We start from the raw sequence: 20,665 nt of genomic DNA, 5'->3' as shown, positions 1-20,665 counted from the left end.
AACCATATGAAATACAAGTTATATTATGGATTTTGACCATGTATGTTTTGGAGTTCATTGAAAGAGGTTAATATACATATATATATATATATATATATATATATATATATATATATATATATATATATATATATATATATATATACATATATATATATATATATATATATATATATATATATATATATATACATATATATATATATATATATATATATACATATATATATATACATGTATTAACATCTGTTACACAGCAGTTACACACACGTAACTATATATATATGTATATACATATATATTAACATCTGTGTGTGTGTGTGTGTGTGTGTGTGTGTGTGTGTGTAACTGCTGTAACTAACTTATCTATTTCTATCCATCTATCAAACTTACTATCTATGGATCTATCTACTACTAACTCTCAAAAAACCGACAACCAAGAGCAACAAAAACCAACCTACTCTGCGGAAAAAAATAAATTAATTAGCGCCATTAAATAGGGATACCTTATCCCGAAACACAATCGATTCACATGACAAACCGAACCAACCAGGTGATTAATTTGATGTCCGCAGCGCTCAACTGCTTCAAACGTCACTCAACTGCTTCGAACGTCACTAGTCACGTGACCAAAACGCGCCTCGGTACAGTGTTTTGACACGTTTGCTTCATGAGCAACAGAGCATGTGTCGGAGCCTCGGGTGTCAGCGGACCATCACTAATGGTATGTCGGCGCTCAAGATGAAGTCAGAAGAAGTTGTGAGGCCCCAAATTGAAAGAGGTTTTTTTTTTTTTAATTCAGTGTGCAAAATGCCAAACTAACCACAACATTTGACAAAACTATCCTAAAACAAACCAAAAGAAATCCCAGTAGAAATTTCAGACCAGGGCAGTTGACAGCTAAAGTTTATTGTGGAAATGAAATTCAGAAATTTTGCTGATGGTCGTTTTCCTGCTGATGGCTCATTAGGATGTAGTATTTGGAAAATCTTGGAATTACCAGGTTGTTCCTTTGCCCAGCAGCAACGTGCCCTGTCATGCAGTTATCAGCGGTCAACATGGTCTGTGATGCATCTCGACCACCTAGAATGCAACAAGTTTGAGTTGGAGCAAGTCTCACCCACAGGCATGTCAGAGTGCATAGGGGGCATAGTTGGTTCCGACCAACAAACTAAAATTTTTCTGCCAGTAAGCTGAGTTTATCGCAGCTCGTGCGGCTGCTAAGTAGTTTTTGTTGACCTCTGCTTCACTTTCAGAAAGTGAAACAGAGGTCAGGTCTCTTTTGAAACAATGCTGGTAGTGACGCATGAAAGCAAGTTAATACAAACAGAAAGAATAAGAGTGGAGCACAATACAAATGCCACAGTCACTAGTCAAATCAGAATTGAAGGTTGATTAGCTCAGATAAACAACACAGATTGTTTTCTGGCTAGCACCTTCATCATTGAGGATCTGAAAATAGACTTCTTTTATCTGCCTTTTGGTGCTTTGTATAGCGTCAATATTGATTGCATGAATATTGATTAACTGAATTCAGATCTGATTTTTTTTAAATGCATTTACTCATATTACTTTCTTGAATCAGAAACTAAAAGGAACCTCTGTTTCTTTTTTATTTGTAAATCATTTTTAACCATTTTGTGAGTCAATCGGCCAAGAAAAAGATTTCAAGTCAGTTTATTTGTAATCCATTAACATCTTTTGGCACCATCTTCTGGCCAACATTTTATTAGCAGCTCTTTCAAAAAAAACAGATGACAATGCAGATGACACTGCACCAAAAATATGCACCAGCATGCGGTATTCTTTGGGTGTCACCTTGTGGCCACCAAAGGAAGCGCAAGTAGTTCACATCTGCTTTGTCTGCTCTGACCTGATGAAACATGGACTTCACATCAGCCATAAATCAAATGGGCTCTTGGCGAAATCTTAGTATGACTCCTAAAAGAGAGTTAGTTCATTCAGGTCCCTGCAACAGCTCTGTGTTGAGAGAAACACCTTGGTAAGAGGCTGCACAGTCGATAAACCACTCTGAGCTTTTTCTTTTTGGGGTGGTAGACCCCATGGTGTGGTACATACCAAATCTTCCCTGGTGGCTGCGTCAGTTCATTTTGTGGGACCTCTTCGGCATAGTTGTTTTCGAAGATGTCGTCGAGGAATGCAATATACTCCTGTTTGTACTGTTCATCCCTTTTCAATTGTATTTTTGGGCTCTGAAGCCGTTGTTCAGCCAGTTGGTGGTTGTTTGGCATGCTGACATTGGTTCTTCTAAAAGGTAACTTCAAATGATAATGTCCATGATGTAAAATGGCTTCACTGGCTATTTTTAAAAACCTTTTGTCTTCAATTGACATTTCTGTCTTTTCCTCCGATGACAACTCGCTGAACTCCCGCTTATATTTTGAGATCAGAAGCTCCTCCAAACTTGCTACGGAAACTGCATCATCACGGCTGTTTCTGAGTGGTCCATTTACCACCCATCCCAATGGGGTTCCTACTGCGTAGGGGCCCTCGCCTCGACTATTGATAACTTCCCAAGGCTCCAGCAGCTTTGGGGCGTTTGTGCCGATTAACCGTTTCACTTTAGCACTAATGCTCGAAATCTGACCTTGCTCAGGTACGTCCACTGTGTTATGTCGTCCTGTTTGGGAATGTTGCTTGGAGTGACTGGCATTTCCCTCTGAGTGAACATGTCGGGAAGAGGGAAGAAGTTGTCGCTGTCAAGTGCTGAAACTTGAATTCCAGATACGACATGAGACGAGGCAAGTTTTTTCTGGTTCATAGTTCTTAACAGGATGTGAGTTTTTCTGCCTTTAAGGTTCAGTTAGGACATAAGTGCTTCGGAGCAGAAGGTTGCAGTGTACCCAGGATCCATGAGGGCATACACTTCGAGCACTTGGCTGCCTTTTGCTGATTTCACTCGAACTGGGACAATAGAAAGCACATTTTCTAGTTCTCTGGCCCAAATATGGCCACATGACTCCACTGGTTCTCCTAGTGTTGCACCGGAGGACTTTTCTCTTACTTTAACCTTTCAATCTTGGCTGTTAATGTGTAGGACACTTGGGTGGGACAGTTTGAACACTGTACAAGTTAGGCGTTTCTTGCAATCTCTACTTATGTGGCTTGAGCAGAGACAGCCAAAACACGTACCTTTGGTCTTTAAAAAGTTTAACTTGTCTCTTGTGTGTTGTCTCCATGAACTGTTTGCACAACTCCAATGTGTGCTTGCAACTGCAGAAAGGACAGAAGGGTTCCAGCTTCTTTTCTTTTGAGGCAACAGTGACATCTGTGGCAAAACTGCTGCCAGCCGACTTTGACATCTGTGATTTGACAACATTTCGAGATTTCACAGACATCTTCCCTTTAACAGTTAACGGGTCCTGAAGATCACCAAAAAGTGGGTCAGCCGCTACTCTGGCTTGTTTTTCAACAAAAGAGACAATATCCAAGATTCGAACTCTACAATTGCGCTCCTCATGCATCTCGTAAGCTCTGTTGCGCCATCTCTCTCTGAGTTTGTAGGGCAACTTAAACACAATACTTCTCATATTGGACACCGTGTCAAACTCCTCCATGTATTCCATTTCCTCCATGGCATTGCAGCAGCTCCTGAGAAACATGGCATAATCCTGCAGTGATCTCAAATCCTCAGAATTAATTTGGGGCCAGGATAAGGCTTTTTCCAGGTAAGCACAGGAGATTTTATATTCATTTCCAAAATGTTCCTTTAGTAATTCACTTGCCTTCTGGTAGCCCCTGTCTGGATTCATCTACTCACAGCTTTTGACTAGCTTTTGAGCTTGTCCTTTTGTAAATTGTATAAGGAACTGTAATCTTTGTGTGTGCAAATGATGCAGATTTTTTTGTAGGTCATGAAGGTGTGGTCTACATCAAACTTTGATTTCAAGTCTGTCACAGCTACGGTTCCTGATTGTGTTGTTTTGAGATTTTTTTCAGACAAGTGAAAATATCTCACTTCCGGTTTGTTTGGGGTTATAGGTTAGCATTTATGAAAATTAGGTATGAATTTAAGGAACACGTGGGTCTTTGTCCCATGTGTCTACGACCTTCCTAGAGGGCGTTATGGCTTTCATTTTCATGACTATTGTACATTGTAGATTGCCACTCAAGGGATCAAAACTAGTATGTGTTCAACAAAAAAGTATTTTTTTTTAAAGATCCAGAATAGCCAGCCTTCAGCTAAAACATCTATAACATAACATATTTAGGTATTGAACATGTTTTTCTTTTGCCACATTAATCCACATATCTTGGTCATGTATTAGATGTCTTCAGTATGTACTGTATTCAGTGTAGAAAGTAGTAAGGACTTTGGAACAGATGACATAAAGTGACTGATTAAACTACACCCGATATTCATCTAAAATTTTCTGATTATTTCCTGGTTCACTGGAGGTGTTCTGAACACATCGGGTTTGTCTCCCACGTTTGGTTAATTATTGTACTTTGTGATTTCCATAAAATACCAGTCATACATTTCACTGATGGGTAAAAAAAAACCACTCAATTGAATAATATTATTACAATTTAATTAGATTATTTAACTACCAATAGTTATATCATCACTTTTTACATCAAAGCTTTACTGCTCACTGATGCTCAAAAAAGTTCTCCAAATGCTGAACATTTCATCGTCTATTTTGATTCATCAAATTGAATATTCAAAATTTCCTACCTTCATTTAAGAAGTTGGCTGTCTCACTCAAGCTTTTTTTTCCTCCTCAGTTTCTCTGAAAATGTCTGTCTGAAAGCTTTTATCATGCATCCACAGTCACTTGCCAGCAGAGTGACTCAACTTCCTCTTTGTGTCTTTCAAAGTAAGGGGTACATTTAGGCCAGCACAAGGTGTCATTTACCATGTAGAGCAAGTGACTTTTATTGTACAAATATTTATTCAACCAAACTAATCATGTTGGGTTCTTTTCAAATGAATACACAAGCGTAAACCATGACAAACCACATTTAAGTTTTGATGCATTTATTTTCAAAATTGGTCTGTATGTCTTATTGTTATACTGAACATTCTCACGTCGCAAGATTCACAAGTTCACAAGATTGGGATACTGAATTTTGCAAGCCGTTTTACAGGCATCTCATCTACTTTATCAAATGCAGAGGACAGTTTTCAGAGTCAGAGTTCTTCGTAGTATTCCAATAAACATCAGAGAAACAAACTAACATTTTCTTTCTGTACATTTCTTGTGCAAACCAACCCATCTAGTGAATCATGGCCAGTGCTTTCAGTCTCAGGTACTTCTCCAAGCAGAAGACGGCAACAGGGTCACTGTCCATGTCAAACTTATTGGCAAAGAGGTGATTCTGCTGAAGCAGCCAGTAGAGGTCTCCAACGCCGTACACACATATGGACCTCACATGGTTGCCCTGACACTCAGGGTACACTGCATCCAGAGAACCTTGCTGACCCTCTTGTTCCTGCCACTTCACCAGCCGTGCGATGGCGTTGATGTCTGTCATGTCATATTTTTGGCTGGGCCACTTTGATCCAGGAACGCCAGGGATTCGCTGGATAGTCGCCCAGAGGAACTCATCAGGACTGTAGGTGTCATTGGCCCACTCTATCAGTTTCTGTATTCTCAGGTCATTCAGCACGCTGTGGACGTAGCCTCTGCTGGCTACGATGTAGGCATTTCCTGATAGAATGGGCAGGTTGAAGGGGGGAGGATCCTTTTTCTTTCCCGTTCTCTAAAATGGACAAAATAGCCCAATAATACAAGAGTGACATTCTCTTTTGGTCAACCTCACAACAGAAACATTGAATATTCAAAAGAAGTACCTTGATTTCTCCGTCGACCACCTGGAAAACATTTGTCACCCTCCATATCTTCCCGCCAGGCATTTTCTCTGACTCCATGCTGTTATCGCCCCGCAGTGACTTCAACATCCTCACGATCTCCAGGTTGGTTTTCAGAGGGAAGTCCTGGCCACACAGGTTGATGAAGTATTTCCATATGGTGGTGGAGTTGTAGAGGTCGGCCATGCAGTTGAGGTCGGCTTGGACTCGTGACCAGCTTGCGTAGACCACACTGACGGGCTGGCTGACCAGGAAGACGTTTGGGAAACAGGAGACGATGCCCTCGATGGCAGCTCGGACCGAGGCCGCTGATTTGGTGTCCACGTGGACACAGTAAACGTTCTGAGGTGCGTAGATGGCCCGCAGCAGTCGCTCAAAGTTCTGCACCTGCAGCAGATGAAAAGATGGAATCAGTCCTTGTGTGCTCTTCACAGGATGTGTTTCACAAGGTAGAGTATTTTAAGGTGGCACTGAAACCAAACAAGGTTCAACAATTAAGATCCACTGTCACCCAGACATTACAATTATTTGATCTTCACCTCACATTCATGCTCCCTTGACTTTAACATTTCAAAGCATCCTCATGCAGTCATTCCTTCAAGACAATTTTGCATAGAAGTGTTCCGAAGTAAAGTTTAAACATTTACCTTGTGATGTACAACTATGGAGTATGCCAGTGGGAAGTCCTTTTCGTCCTCGCTCAGCGACAAAGGAAAGTATTTTCTGCTCAGTTTGAATTCCCTGCAAATCCAACAAAATGATTGAGCATTTAAAGAGGTCCAATTTCAAAAATCATTTCCAGAACTATACTCTTCATTCAAGACCCCCAGTGGAGTAGCCTTGTTTTGTTGAGTACTTAAAGGAAATAAAACCCATATAGATTTTCTTGATTTTTTTGAAAGCAGCATATTTAGTTAGGGAAGTGGAAAAACAATACTGTCAGGATTAATTCTCAGTGTCTGCAACAGGCTACTGGCTCCAACAAGCTCGAGATATGCTAGAAAACTGAACTTTGAACTGTGCAATGAAACAGGACATACAAACAAGGATGTGTGTGTTTTATGGAGCTGTAAGAGACAGAGTCAATTTACTTCTGTTTTACGTCAGAAAGGATGTAGTTGTAAAGTTTTCACTGTCGGGTTGTGCAATTGTTTAAGGATGGAGGATTCTTATCAATTGACCAGTAGTGTTAACTCACCGGCCACCTGTGTTGGACAGTTAAAATTTGCTCAGATTGCCTGCAACGCGTCAATCGGTACAATCAGAATGCGCCCCAGAACAGATTTCACAATCAAACCTGCAGTTTTGAGTTGCATTGATATAAATCTCATCTGGGACCTGAACTCTCTTGCGGAATTCTTTGGTGACTGTCAAAATCTTGGCTTTGTCCGTTTCCAAGGCGTTGCCTTGCAGGACCGCAAAGCAGTCGCACGCCAACTCTGGGCCTCCGTCGTTGTCGTTCGTGTAGTCCAACCAGCCATAGTTGAAGATGTTGGAGGGATTCCAAGACGATTGGTGCCGAGTGACCTGCATGACGATCCATAGTGCTCCTGCCACGACGGTCAGCAGCAGCAGCAGCTCCAAACTGATGCATCTCACATATTTCATCGTGCAACAGAAGCACTGGAACTGCAGAGTGGGGTCTCTTCAAGTGGTCAAGTTGGGCTTATTCTATTGTGCGTTTTATTTTTGGCAAACACATCATCTGAGAGAACTTTTTCTGCCGTAGTTTTCTGAGGAGTTTCTTGCCAAAGATGGGGAAAGGTATTCCTACATTCGGCTCCCAGGTGTTTTCATGCTTGATTTATTTGACCATGCTGAGGAGTTCACATCCACTCTGGAACCATTCCGGCTCGTCTCCCTACGTTAACTTCATGACTGAACCTGGAAATAAGAGCAGAGAGGGAAGATGGACACAACACACCTTCCTCTCTTGGCACCTTCCATTTGGATACTGAAATAAAAGCACTTGCATGATCCCTCTGGTCCATACCATAATGACTTGCTTTGCACTCACTGTTTGTAGCTCTAATGCAAAAGAGTTCTTACATGACTCAACCCCACTATTAATGTGATTGAAATTTTGCTGGTCAGAAACACCCGCACTCTTAGTTTCCTTTTCCTTTTTGTTTGTGCAGCATAACTATAACCACAACTATAAACTGCCAAAGCTGCCGCTGCAGTGTCACCAGACATTTAATGGCACATTTTCTCCTTGTTGAAGAAACAGAACGGTGAAATACCTTGAATTGAATAAACTTGGCTACTTACATTTCCCCCATGCACGTCATCCAAGGACAAAAAGAGGGTTGACGCTTTTAAATGTCCTGTATTTATACAGGAAGTTAGAATGACATCATCAGTGACATCACCTGGCTATACCAAGTACAGGGGGATGGAGTGTAAACTTTGGTTAAGTTAATATGCTGTCTGTTTTTTCCCCCCAGTGGCACTGCTATGATGTTCATTCATTCATCCATTCATTTTCCATACCCGCTTAGTCCTGAGCTCAGGGTCACGGGGGTCTGCTGGAGCCTATCCCAGCTGTCTTAGGGCGAAGGCAGGGGACACCCTGGACAAGTCGCCAGTTCATCGCAGGATGCTATGATGTTGAACATGGAAAACAAAACTGTTTGTGATGTTGCTGATGAATGTAAGTGGCTGTTTAATTCTCAGTTTTTCAGGTATAGCTGCCCGTAGAGAGGCAGATGGCGTGTGTAATGGCAGCCTGATCAGGGTACACCCGGCCTTTTGCCTGAGATGGCTGCAGCAGAAGTGGGCCTGTGGTGAAGCTGAGGACACGGTAAGCTGTTACAGAAAATTGAACAGGTAGATTTAAAAACAAAACGCAACTGTACGTCACAGTAGAATAAAGTCTGGTTAAAGCAGTTTGAATTTGTCTACATGTATGATGGTATGTCGACGCTCAAGATGAAGTCAAAAGAAGTTGTGAGGCCCCAAATTGAAAGAGTTTTTTTAAAATTCAGTGTGCAAAATGCCAAACTAACCACAACCTTTGACAAAACTATCCTAAAACAAACCAAAAGAAATCCCAGTAGAAATTTCAGACCAGGGCAGTTGACAGCTAAAGTTTATTGTGGAAATGGAATTCAGAAATTTTTCTGATGATCCTTTTCCTGCTGATGGCTCATTAGGATGTAGTATTTGGAAAATCTTGGAATTACCAGGTTGTTCCTGTACCCAGCAGCAACGTGTCTTGTCATGCAGTTATCAGTATCCATACAAACAGAAAGAATAAGAGTGGAGCACAATACAAATGCCACAGTCACTAGTCAAATCAGAATTGAAGGTTGATTAGCTCAGATAAACAACACAGATTGTTTGCTGGCTAGCACCTTCATCATTGAGGATCTGAAAATAGACTTCTTTTATCTGCCTTTTGGTGCTTTGTATAGCGTCAATATTGATTGCATGAAGATTGATTAACTGAATTCAGATCTGATTTTTTTTAAATGCATTTACTCATATTACTTTCTTGAATCAGAAACTAAAAGCAACCTCTGCTTCTTTTTTATTTATAAATCATTTTAAACCATTTTGTGAGTCAATCGGCCAAGAAAAAGATTTCAAGTCAGTTCATTTGTAATCCATTAACATCTTTTGGCACCATCTTCTGGCCAACATTTTATTAGCAGCTCTTTCAAAAAAAACAAAAAAACAAAAACAAAACAAAAGACAACAACAACAATGCTGTCCAGTGTGTGCTTTCTGCTGGGCCATTACAAAGAGGTGTGCACTCTGCTGGTGTTAACTTAAAAATGAAAGAGCGAGAGAGAGAGAGAAAGTAGGCTGAGAGTGTGAAGCGTGAAGTCTGTGTTCAAACTGCATGTTTGTCAGGAGAGTTGCCTCTGTAGAAACCTCAGAGAGTTTCACTCCGCCCTCCGTAATATTGTTATGATGATCGAATGCAGCATCCCGTCATGACGCAGTGTGGCTACGACCCTCAGGACACTGCTGTGTGTGTGTGTGTGTGTGTGTGTGTGTGTGTGTGTGTGTGTGTGTGTGTGTGTGTGTGTGTGTGTGTGTGTGTGTGGAGGGGAGTATTACAGTACACTGAGTGCAGGATTATGCTATGCCAGTGGTTCTCAAACTGTCTCTGTCACGCCCCACTTTGGAGGAATAAAATTTTTCATGCCCCACTAAATTCGGGGCTAGAAGCCCCAAATTTGACGTGGCTGTGTCTTGAGGGATCCCAATGAACCTGCAAGTGGCCCTATGTCTCTAGTAGGACAAAGTTGACTTTTGACCCCATAGACTTGCATGGCATTAGGGCAGTGGTTGTCAAACATTCTCTGGCTAGCCCCACATTGGAGAAAGAAAAAAATTTCATCCCATCTCCTCACAAAGTGCAGAGAATAGCAGCGCTTTCAGGGGTCTTGTTTTGATGTAATTGACCACATCAACAACATCAGTCATGCGACAACATCACATTTTCTACCTGCCACACCTGAATTCTTCTTTTCGTCCCTGTCAAATATTTGTCCACCCTGTGTACCTTAGGGTTGCCACCTCCTAGAGTTTCAAATCCGGGACATCTCGGGATGCCCCGTGTCAGTTCATTACGGGACAGGTTGTTAGTTGCCAAATATGAGACAATCGCGTATTTTACGGGAGTAGACAACAGACGGAAATCGAATGAGGTTTTGTCATTTTCCCTTAAAAAACGGGACAAATTGTGTCCCGGGAGAGATTTTATTTTTCCCGGGACAGGTGGTGAAAAAAGAGAGCAATTCTGGGAAAAACGGGACGGGTGGCAACCCTAGTGTACCTGAGCAGCGTTTTTCTTAGCTACAACCTACTGAACACTTTTTGTTAATTGTTCCGCCGTGGAAAAAGTTCCGACGTGAAAACATTAGTTCCCCCGGGCGCCCCGTCTCCCTCCCGCCTGGTGTTTCATTGACTTTGCGCCTCCCAGGGGGGGCGCCACCCACTTCGAGAAACACTGTGCTATGCTACGCTATGCTGCTGACATCAACATGTTCGCTAATTGACGAGTGAGGAAGGGTAAACAGGATCTTGACCAAATCCTCTTTGGAGCCAGACTGGGGGACCGAAAGCAGCCCCGCTGCCTTATTTCCTGACACCGTGGATCAACTCGCACCAGCTTGTCCGTCTGTGTGGAGGCCGTGACGTCTCTCAAACTAAACCAGCTGCTTCTGTCATCGCCATCACGTCGTCGCACTCAAGGAACTCGAGCAATTGAATTAGTTCAAGTTGTTCAAGGGGGGGAAAGTCTGCAGACCAAACTGCTGGACAGCCGCAACCTGAGAAACACAAATAAGACTTTCTGTTTCATTTATTATTATTATTTATTTTTTTTGTTTGTTTGTTTGTTTTGACATGCCAACTAGTTTAACTGAGAGGTTATTTTGTTTATTTCTTCTCACTCCTTTTCAAATAGGTCACTTATTTTCTCTTCTGACTTTTCCTGTTAATGATTTTGCTTCTTTGAATTTTAATTCAATGCTATTTTAGGTTCAGGAATTGTTTAGTAGCAGTTAGAAAGCCTTGTCAAAATGTTTTAAAAATATTTTTTTATTCTTTATCTTTTTTAAATGGTCGGTGATATTGTGAGTTGCAGCTCTTGGATGAGATGGTCTCCTAATGAGCAGTCAGCTGCAGCTTGTATCTGGACGTGGCTCCATAAAGTTCACATTTCCCACTTTTGTTCCCCATCGTCGGGGCTCTCAAACTGGTTTGCAGCGCAACAGGTTGAAGGTTGACGGAACTGTAAAGGTTTATTGAGAAGAATGGCAAGGGTCGTCTTTGCACAACACTGTGCTCAACCGACAACCGTCAAACTCCCGCTTGAACTCTCGTTCCTCCCCACGTCATACGTGAGCTACGCCATACATGTAAGTAGTACTCCCCATTTTGGATACTACAATAATCCCAAAACTATTATATTCATTACTTAGTGCAAAAAAACATCTCCTTCAAGCCAAGTAACAACAGTGCCCTCTAGGGGTTAAAGTGTGAACGTGTACCAAAACTTAAGTGCATTACAAGATAGACGTATAGACGTCTTTCATGCTTTCTCCCCTTGCATCTTTCCTCCTCTTCCTATTTCCTTCTTCTTGCCCCCCCCCCCACCCCCCGTCTCTGAATCCATCATCTTTGCCACTGCTCCATTTTTTCACTCTGCTCTCTCGCTCTTCATGGTTTTCTTGCGTCCACCTCTGCACCTCTTCTCTCCCTGTCTTCTCCATTGTTTCTTCACCTCCAGAACCCTTTATTTTGTCTGTCTTTTCCTTCGCTCCTCTTCCCTGCGGGGCCCCAGCGGCTCAGAGGAGCGTCATAGTGGAGCATCTCTAAGCCCAGAGCTGCAGACACAACACGCCCTGTTTGTCCCTCTGAGACGCAGGGTCACGGCCACACCAGGAGAATTAACCAGCATCTAGGACAAAGGGATTCTCAGAAAAGGCTCTTTTCTCCTGCAGTACTAACGTACTGCAGAAAGACGTCCAGGGATGCTGAGGTTCAAACCAAAACCTTTCCCCAGGTTTAGAACCCAGCAACTCTTCTTCTCTACATAGTTTTGCAGTTTTAGCACCAACATCTTCTCCTGCCAAAACAACAGTTTCAAAACGAAACAAACAAAAAAAAAAAACCCACAGCAGTGACAATCTTGATACTTTCAACACAGTGTAAGGGTTGTGGGTTTGATTCCCTCCGTCACCCCCTTCTGTGGGTGCTCGTAAGGCTCGCAGCAGCTCGGCATTCGAAGGCCCTGCTTCCCCAATGCATTATTAATAGCTGATATTCACAGTTGACCTGGTAGTCTCACACACACACACACACACACACACACACACACACACACACATACAGACCAACACACATTCTTGATTCCTTGTCTGAGCCTCCGCAGTGCCAACTAGCTGTGAGTAGCTGCGACAAGGTTCCCAATTTGTTCTCGATAATCTGTGGCCGGCGCTGAGGGAGAGTTTGCACTTCATTACTCGGCTAAATGAGACGGGATTTCTGGCTAAAATACTCGGCCATTGTGGAGGATGAGGAATGTAATATAGATAATTAGCCGGGAGAAGAAAGGACAGAGTGAGCGGAGCGAGGCTGAGCGATCAGTCACAAAGCCCTGTGAGAAAACTGCGCTGACAACCATATAATGAGTCACTGCCAGGATCCCCCTTCAGTTTATTGTGTCTTTATCTGCTCACCGTAAAAAACTGGGAGGGTGGAGGAGAAAAAGGTGGAGGAGGAGAAGGAGGAGGAAGAGGAGGAGTTGAAAAGTGGTGGTGGTGGAGGAGGTACAGGAGGTGGTGGAGGAGGAGGAGAAGAGGGAAAATTTTGGTTAAAAATTGGAAGAAAAGAGAGCGCGGAGAGGAGGGGATGTGTTTTTCTTCTTCTTTGAACAAGTCGATTATTGAGGCGACGCATCAGAAGGTGGGCGGCTGGGCGGGGCCAAAGAAAGACAGGAGAGACAGACAAAGAGAAAAGACGACAGATGGGTGAAAGAGGACAACTAGTGTGTGTGTGGTTGGGGGGGGGGTTGGCTGATCAGAGGTTAACCTGAAGACGGAAGTAAGATGATGAGAGAGGGAGTGCAGGAAGAAGAGGAAGGAGGAAGAGGCGTAGGAGGAGGAGGAGGTGGTGGCTTGCTGAGTGTCTCCCAGGGGTCTTGGTGGGGGGTGTTGGGGGAAGGGGGGGGCGGGAGGCTCCATGAGCGCTGCACGCCCCCCCCCCCCCCCCTGCAGCTCTACAGGGGGGCTTTTTGTTTGGGAGAACAAAAATAAAACAAAAACAGAGAGGAGAGGGGGGGTGTGAGAGATGGTGGTAGGATAGGGGGTGTGTGGGAGGGTTTGGGGGGGTGAACCTCCTCAGCAGCACTGTGCTGATAACAGGAGGCTCCTCCATACACTCCCAATCTCACTATAGGCTCTTTGTTCATCGGGAGGGGGGTATTCTTTTAATTTAGCCCCCCCCCCTCCACACCCTGCAACACACACTTTCACACATATTGTATGAGAGACTGATCATGATACGTTCGTTGATGTGCACGTCAAACACAGTATATATGTATGTATATATGTATATATATATATATATACATATACATACTTATTCATATATGATTGTAACTAATGCGTGTGGATGAGAGAGAAACGTCTTTGGGTCCGATATGTCCTGGTTATATGGATATATTGACAATTTAAAAAAAATTAAATTCTTATATTTTCAATTAAAGTTTTCACCAAACTAACCCAACCCAAGACTCCAAGCTCATACAGGACCAAAGTTCTTTAAAATGTTGAAAGCAGCAGAAGTTCTCTTGATCGGAGCAGTTTGTCAGTCAGGATTATTATTTCCAGTGTTGTGGAAATGCTGATGATACATGTCGCCATGTCAACCTTGTTGACAAAGCTTCCACACTGCGCTGTATCAATTATCTTGCTTATTATTATAATTATTTTTTTATATATATATTTTGTCTCAGACACCAGCGGAAGAGCCAGTCAAAAAAAAAAAGAAAACTCCAGAAAAGTGAACTGATGGTCTGGACTCTGCAGCTCCTCCAGTCCTGAAGCCTCCTGCACCAACTCCTGCTCTTCTGGCCCTGCTGGTCTGCACACGCTGCTGTGTTTGCCGCCAGCAGGAGCAACGGTGGAAAGTGTTTAAACAGGGAAATATTGTTGAGACACGTTAACGTTCAGTTTATGTTCATATTCATGGATAATCATCCTCCTCCTCCTCCTGCTGCTCCACCTCCCCCCCCCCCCTCCTCCTCAGTGTGGATCTGCAGCAGATTAGTGGGTCATAATCTACGTCCTGTACTGTAATGGTCCATGATGGGTTTAAAGCAAACTGAGTCAGGGGTCTTCTGGCTGGAGCTTGAAGTGATTATGGTCTTCTCCACTTACTTGTCCATGTTTGCTCTTACAAACTGCTCTCCTTCTCTCTCTCTCTCTCTCTCTCTCTCTCTCTCTCTCTCTCTCTCTCTCTCTCTCTCTCTCTCTCCACTCTCTCTCTCTCCCTCCACCCACACTTTGTTCACATTCAGATATTCAGAGTCGAAAAGCAAATTTGACAACCACGTTTATCCCAAAAACAAAGTGGAGAAAAAACAACTGAAGGTTCACTTGAAGTGATTCTCATGGCTCTCATTGTCTCTTCACACAATTCACTGAGGTGTTTCCCGCTTTAATATAAATTTTAGGGTTCTTTGCCTCAAACTTTTGCTGATGGCATTTTAAGTACATTTAACAGAAAAGAACGAATGTCGACTTGTCCCTGAGATGACTTGAAGCATTGAAGTGTGTGTGTGTGTGTGTGTGTGTGTGTCAACTGACATTCAGGCTGTTTTCTCCTCATTTCCTGTTTGAGGGACTTTTGGTGGCAGGAAAACCTGAAAATCCAGACGGAAGAGAGGATGGCGACGAGACGGAGGAGTGGAAGTGGTGTCTCATTTTGGGTGAGTCCTTCAAGGTGATGGGAAGTAGAAGAAAAAGAAGAAGAAGAAGAGCTGATGATCTGGAGCGAGAAGAGGGGAATGGTGGGAGGGATGGAGGGATGGAGGAGGGAAGGAGGGAGGTGTTTCCCTAAGGCGGAGATGTGTTTGTGAGTGAACTAATCTCTCTCTCTCTCTCTCTCTCTCTCTCTCTCTCTCCCAGTCAGTCAGTGGCAACAACACTCTCATCCAGGCCGGCAGCACAAAGCAGACGCTCACCACCGCCCCTCCCACACCCATCCACCACACACACACACACCCACACGCACACGCACACACACACGCTCAGACAAACACCTCCTCAGTGACGCCCCGTGGCGCGGAAGCAAAACTGAGCGGAGGAAGGAAGGAGGGAGCAGAGAGGAGCCGGCAGGAGAAGAGGAGACAGGAAGTGGCAGCGGAGCGACAACGACGGAGGGAAGGAAGGCAGGAAGGAAGGAGGGATCACGGCGGCAGAGTCTGGGGGAGAGAGAGAGACGGTCAGGTAAGGCTTCTCAAAGCTCCTTCTCTCACCTTCCTAGCTGCGCTAGAAGAAGAAGAAGAAGCAGAAGAAAGGGTGGAAAGAAGGTGCAAAATGTGCATGCATGAGAATCCTTTTTTTTATTTAAAAAAAAAGGAAAAAAAAAAAAGAATTTCTTTATTTAAAAAAGTGACCAGAACTTTTCACCAGCAGAATCACTGAACCTCAGCGTCACTTTCTGAAACTCTTGCTCTCCATCCAGTCGTCACACTCACGCTTTGTCTTCACATTGAGAGTTTCACATTGTAACCTGCGCAGCTTCCAGCCGCGAGTCGCAAACGCTGACACGTGGGGAAAGTGGGGGAACTGTTCATTCATCTGTGCAGATGAACTTGACAAGGTCTTTTTTTCTGCACCTGTGTGTGTGTGTGTGTGTGTGTGTGTGTGTCTGTCTGTGTCTGTGTCTGTGTCTGTGGTAGCAGTGGGTGCGAGAGGGTGTGTTCTGAGGACAGAGAGAAAACAGAAGTGAAAGGAAGAAGTGAGGAAAGAAATAAGTCAGTTTGTTTTGGTCGAGGCAAATTTTTATTCTTTCCGAGAGTTTCATAAATTTCATTTGGACGGAAGTTGCCGCAGGAGACCGTCACTGTTTCACTAACTGGTAGAAATTAAAAAGGGGAAGAAAAGTAATTTCTCTGAATACATCAAAGTTTTTTTTTCCTTTCCTCATCCCTACTGGAGGCTGCGTGGACGTGATGTCAGGTCACTCCACTGTTGTGACCCTCCTCAGTCAGCGCCGGTTCAGCACCGCAGCAGGAGCCACTTCCTTTTGCAAGAAAGAAAGAAATAGAACTCAATGGGCCAGATATCAGAGATCCTCGTTGCCTTACACCCGAAAACCAGGTGCACATAGAAATCCAGAAATCGATTCTCAATATGATACTTGAAAGGAAACGACTGCAGAAGGTTCATCAAAAAGGAAGCTGCATGCTGATTATGACCAGCTCTGAAAAAAATCCAACGGAAGGGCAGCGTGTCGAGTTGTTTTGCTCGATTTGGAGCTGCGACGTCACTGCAGATGCAAAAGAAAAAAAGAGAACGAGGTCCAGTCTGTACTTGGCCAGCTCAGTGGTCTCGTGGCCGAGTGCCCAACCTGAGACTGGGAGGTTGTGGGTTCGATCCCCTGCCAGGTCGTACCAAAGACTGTAAAAGTGGTCCCCACTGCCTCCCTGCTTGGCACTCAGTATTCAGGGGTTGGACTTGGGGTGTTATATCACCCAGTGATTCCTGTGTGCTGCATCACTGCTGCCCACCTCTGCTCCCTACCACTCCCTCAGGGGATGATGGGTCAAATGTGCAGGACAAATTTCAAAATGTGACAATCACTGGGACTTTAAGTTTAATTATGGCTTTGAAACAAAATTTATTCAGACCAACTGTCATGTAAAAAAACTTTGCTTTACTATTTCTACATGACCGGATTAGTTCTATTTGAGGGCGAGAGATTTCATTTCCTAGACAAAATGGAAAAAAGGGAGACCAATCCGAGAACCTTCGCAAATGTCAGACATCAGGTCCCATCCGAGCGATGAAGGAGAAAATGTGAAGGAGTGATTCGCGGCCGTGATAATCACTGACGCTCCCACAAGGCTGAGCGGCTCCCTGGGCAAAACAAGAGAAGTCACTAAAGTCTGCTGTTAAAGGGCAACGGGAGAGCGGCAGCAGATCCAGGTCAGAGGGACTCGCAGCGTCTTTGACCTTCAGCTTGTTTAGATGGGTGGCAGAGCGAGTGAGAGAGGGAGAGAGTAGAAAGAGAGAGGGAGAAAGAGAGAGGGAGAGAGAGATGAATGGAGTCATTGTCAGGGGGGCTGTGTGTGTGTGTGCCAGTGTCATGTAAAAGGGGTTAATGTGACACGGATCTGGCGCGTCATGTAAACAAAGAGATGAGGTTGAAAATGAGCCGAAGCCGTTTCACTGTGTTTAACCTGCTGCTGCGAAAACGGACAGAAGGTCTCAGAAGCCCAGTATCCAATCAGACGGCAGCATTCCCAGTGTGTGTTGTTGTTGTTGTTGTTGTTGTTGTTGTTGTTTCTGTGCTCTTCTTTCGCTTCTGTTTGACGTTAAGAAGAAGAAGAAGAAGAAGAGATGTTTTTTTGGGGGGTCGCGGCTGTGGCAAAACTGACTGTATTACAAAACAAAACAAAAAAAATCTCGAATAGTACAATTACCACATCCAGAGTGCCCCCAGCTGGCTGGCTGCAGTGCTGGTCATCGCCATCTTTGGAAGAATAAGAGCCAATTTACAGTTTACAAAGCTATGAATATTTTTATTTTGAGATATTTAAGTTTACTGTACTGCTGGCTTTTTTCTTACAATACTTCTATGAAAAATTTCTGGCCAAGGTTTTCAACCTTGAAGCCACTTTGGCATCAACCTTAAACACTCACGGTTCGAAGACTTTTTACTACTTGACTTACTATGCGTCCAAGTACTTGGTGCTGTTGTATTTGGGTCGGAACTGGCCTCAGTTAATACTAAATAGAGCCGATGCAAACCACAGACTGAGAATATTTGAATCACTAGGAAGCAATTAAAAGTTTGAACGATAATTGTTTTTTAGGAAGTAAACCTCAACCCTCAGTCTCTCTATTACTACTATTTCCTGTTTACTTCTGGATGGCACTGGGTAATTCCCCAGAAAACTGATTAAGATTATGTACTCAGGAAGATTCGCTGTCAGAGCTTCGCAGCTACAAATCCCCCGATTCAAGAAATAAAGCTGGCACGCCAGGGAGGGGAGGGGGTGATGGTGGTGGTGTGTGGGGGGGTTGTTGGGGGGGGGGTGTCGGAGGAAGACCGAGGAGCAAAGTGAGAGGTGCCTCAGACAGCCACCACGGCGGCAAATTAGCCACAAATTGAGCAGCGGTGGATGGAAATGTGTCGGGACGGTGTGAGCTCCAACTCAATTTGGATCAAAAGTCAAATGGATTTTTCTGAAAATTAGGAACACGTGGAAATTTGAGAGAGCGAGAGAGAGAGAGAGAGAGACAGACAGAGAGAGAGACAGAGATGGAGGGGAGGCGAGAGAGAGAGAGAGAGGCTGACAAAGACGCTGTGTAAAATAGAGTCTGTGAGTGTGTGTGTGTGTGTGTGTGTGTGTGTGTGTGTGTGTGTTAAGGGGTCTCTGCCACCTTGATAGCAGAGTACATTATGGCTGTTTGGACACATTAAGGGGCATTAGCTGGAGGAGCAGGCCTGAATAATACATGGGGCTTCATTTATGAGCACAGTGCATACGTCCGTCCTACCAGGCAGATTGAACTGGGCCCCCTCCCCAACACACACACACACACACACATACGTGCACACACACACACACACACACACACACACACACATACACGTCTTTCAGTCTAATAACAGTAATAACCACATTCACATGCCCACAAATTGGCACATTTTGTGTGTGTGTGTGTGTGTGTGTGTGTGTGTGTGTGTGTGTGTGTGTGTGTGTGTGTGTGTGTGTGTGTGTGAGTGTGAGTGACAGACTGTATCTCTGAGGTGACTGCAAATTCCTACCAGTTGACGTGTAAACGGCCTCAGCAGACGACGGTGGCTGCAGGTCCCACAGAACAGCCACTGGTTGGCTCCACAGAAGATGGAACTTTGTCTCTGGACTCAGAGTTGATACCTTGGTTTCGCAGCCACGAGTCTCAACTGGGCTTTGATCATATTTGGTAGTGTTCTAGTGGAGACCAAGACGTCATCAAGACTAGAGAGCATCGAGAGCAAGACTGGACAGATCAAAGAAAAATCGCTACTCAACAGAACAAATTATGATTTTTTTTTTTTTTTTTTTGCCCCCAACTCCACCACCACCACCCCCACCCAAAGCCTCCTGGTGTCCTGCCAGTTAAAATCAATCAACCCGATCCCTCCATATCACATCGACCTGCATACAGTAACAAAGCCATTAGATCGAAATATTGGCCCCCTTCACTAAAAACAAAATATGAAGCTGGATGAAGTGTGTAGCAAAGTCACAGAGGACAGGAGAGAAAGAAGAAGAGAGAAAGGAGGAAGACACAGAGAGAGAGAGTGTGTGGTGTGTGTCTGTGGCGGGGGCGGGGGGGGGGGGGTGCTCGTAGGCGTCGGCTCGACAGGGGGACCTTGATGAATTCCAGACAGTAGAAGGGAGCTTGGTCTGCAAGGCTGGGTGGCAGCAGTGTGTGTGTGTGTGTGTGTGTGTGTGTGTGTGTGTGTGCAGGGGTTGAGAAGGAAAGCAACAAGGCCAGCAGTCGTCGAGCGCTCTGTCAATCACAACCAGCCCAGCTACACACCTCGTGTCCTCCTGTTTCGTGTGTGTGCGTGTGTGTGTGTGTGTGTGTGTGTGTGTGACAGTTACAACTGTCTTAAACAGAAGGAAGGATCCCACACGCTTCTAAAAATGTTGTATTTAACGGCAGTTAGAGAGACGAGTGCAGTGCAGAGAGGACAAACTCAAATTACAAACCTTTGCACACTCGCTCTCTCTCTCTCTCTTTCTCTCAAAAAAACAACCAAAGTCTCCGCTCACATTGACCGTGTAAATCCACGGCGCCACCTCTCGGTGTCTCCTCAGTACTGAGCTGGTTTGTCGTCTCTCTCACCACCGTCAGATACAACAGCGACCCTCGGGTCTCCCAGAAAGTTGTTGCAGTGGTTGACATTAGCACCATCATAACGGTACTTTGATTTGGCTATCGGCAAAGTTCGCACCAAAAATATAATACAAAAAAATACAAAAGCCAGCACGCTAGCATTCGCTATGCAGATCGGTTATTTTGCAATAATGTTGCTAAAGGGGAAATGTTCCCTTTTCATCAACTTCTTCCACCTCGGTAC

At 44.1% G+C, this 20,665-nt stretch overlaps 1 protein-coding gene and 1 long non-coding RNA gene across 2 annotated transcripts; one reads left to right on the top strand and one right to left on the bottom strand.

The window, feature by feature from the left end:
* Positions 1-4,985: 4,985 nt before the first annotated feature.
* LOC142902279 (beta-1,3-galactosyl-O-glycosyl-glycoprotein beta-1,6-N-acetylglucosaminyltransferase-like) lies at positions 4,986-8,081 on the bottom strand. The gene is made up of 4 exons (XM_076047202.1): positions 7,134-8,081; positions 6,484-6,577; positions 5,819-6,223; positions 4,986-5,727 (listed from the first exon to the last, which is right to left on the bottom strand). The coding sequence occupies exons 1-4, from the start codon at positions 7,442-7,444 to the stop codon at positions 5,242-5,244; spliced, it is 1,296 nt and encodes a 431-aa protein (XP_075903317.1). The 5' UTR covers positions 7,445-8,081; the 3' UTR covers positions 4,986-5,241.
* A 361-nt stretch (positions 8,082-8,442) lies between these two features.
* On the top strand, positions 8,443-16,025 carry LOC142902201 (uncharacterized). Its single transcript, XR_012929062.1, has 3 exons — positions 8,443-8,639; positions 15,216-15,287; positions 15,487-16,025. It is a non-coding gene; the product is annotated as an uncharacterized LOC142902201 (long non-coding RNA).
* Positions 16,026-20,665: the final 4,640 nt, after the last annotated feature.

The sequence above is a fragment of the Nelusetta ayraudi genome, unplaced genomic scaffold (genome assembly GCF_046127955.1).
Source record: "Nelusetta ayraudi isolate G7.1 ecotype Tasmania unplaced genomic scaffold, CSIRO-AGI_Nayr_v1 ptg000092l, whole genome shotgun sequence".
Taxonomy (NCBI): Eukaryota; Metazoa; Chordata; class Actinopteri; order Tetraodontiformes; family Monacanthidae; genus Nelusetta; species Nelusetta ayraudi.
The sequence above is the reverse complement of the archived record's forward strand: the minus strand, read 5'-3'. Positions and strand labels throughout refer to the sequence as shown.

Excerpts from the sequence above, each read along its gene's own strand:
- LOC142902279 (XM_076047202.1), bottom strand. The coding sequence starts at position 7,444 with ATGAAATATGTGAGATGCATCAGTTTGGAGCTGCTGCTGCTGCTGACC. Across the intron at positions 6,224-6,483 it reads CCATAGTTGTACATCACAAG|GTGCAGAACTTTGAGCGACT; the intron begins GTAAATGTTTAA and ends CATCTGCTGCAG. Across the intron at positions 5,728-5,818 it reads TGGTCGACGGAGAAATCAAG|AGAACGGGAAAGAAAAAGGA; the intron begins GTACTTCTTTTG and ends TGTCCATTTTAG.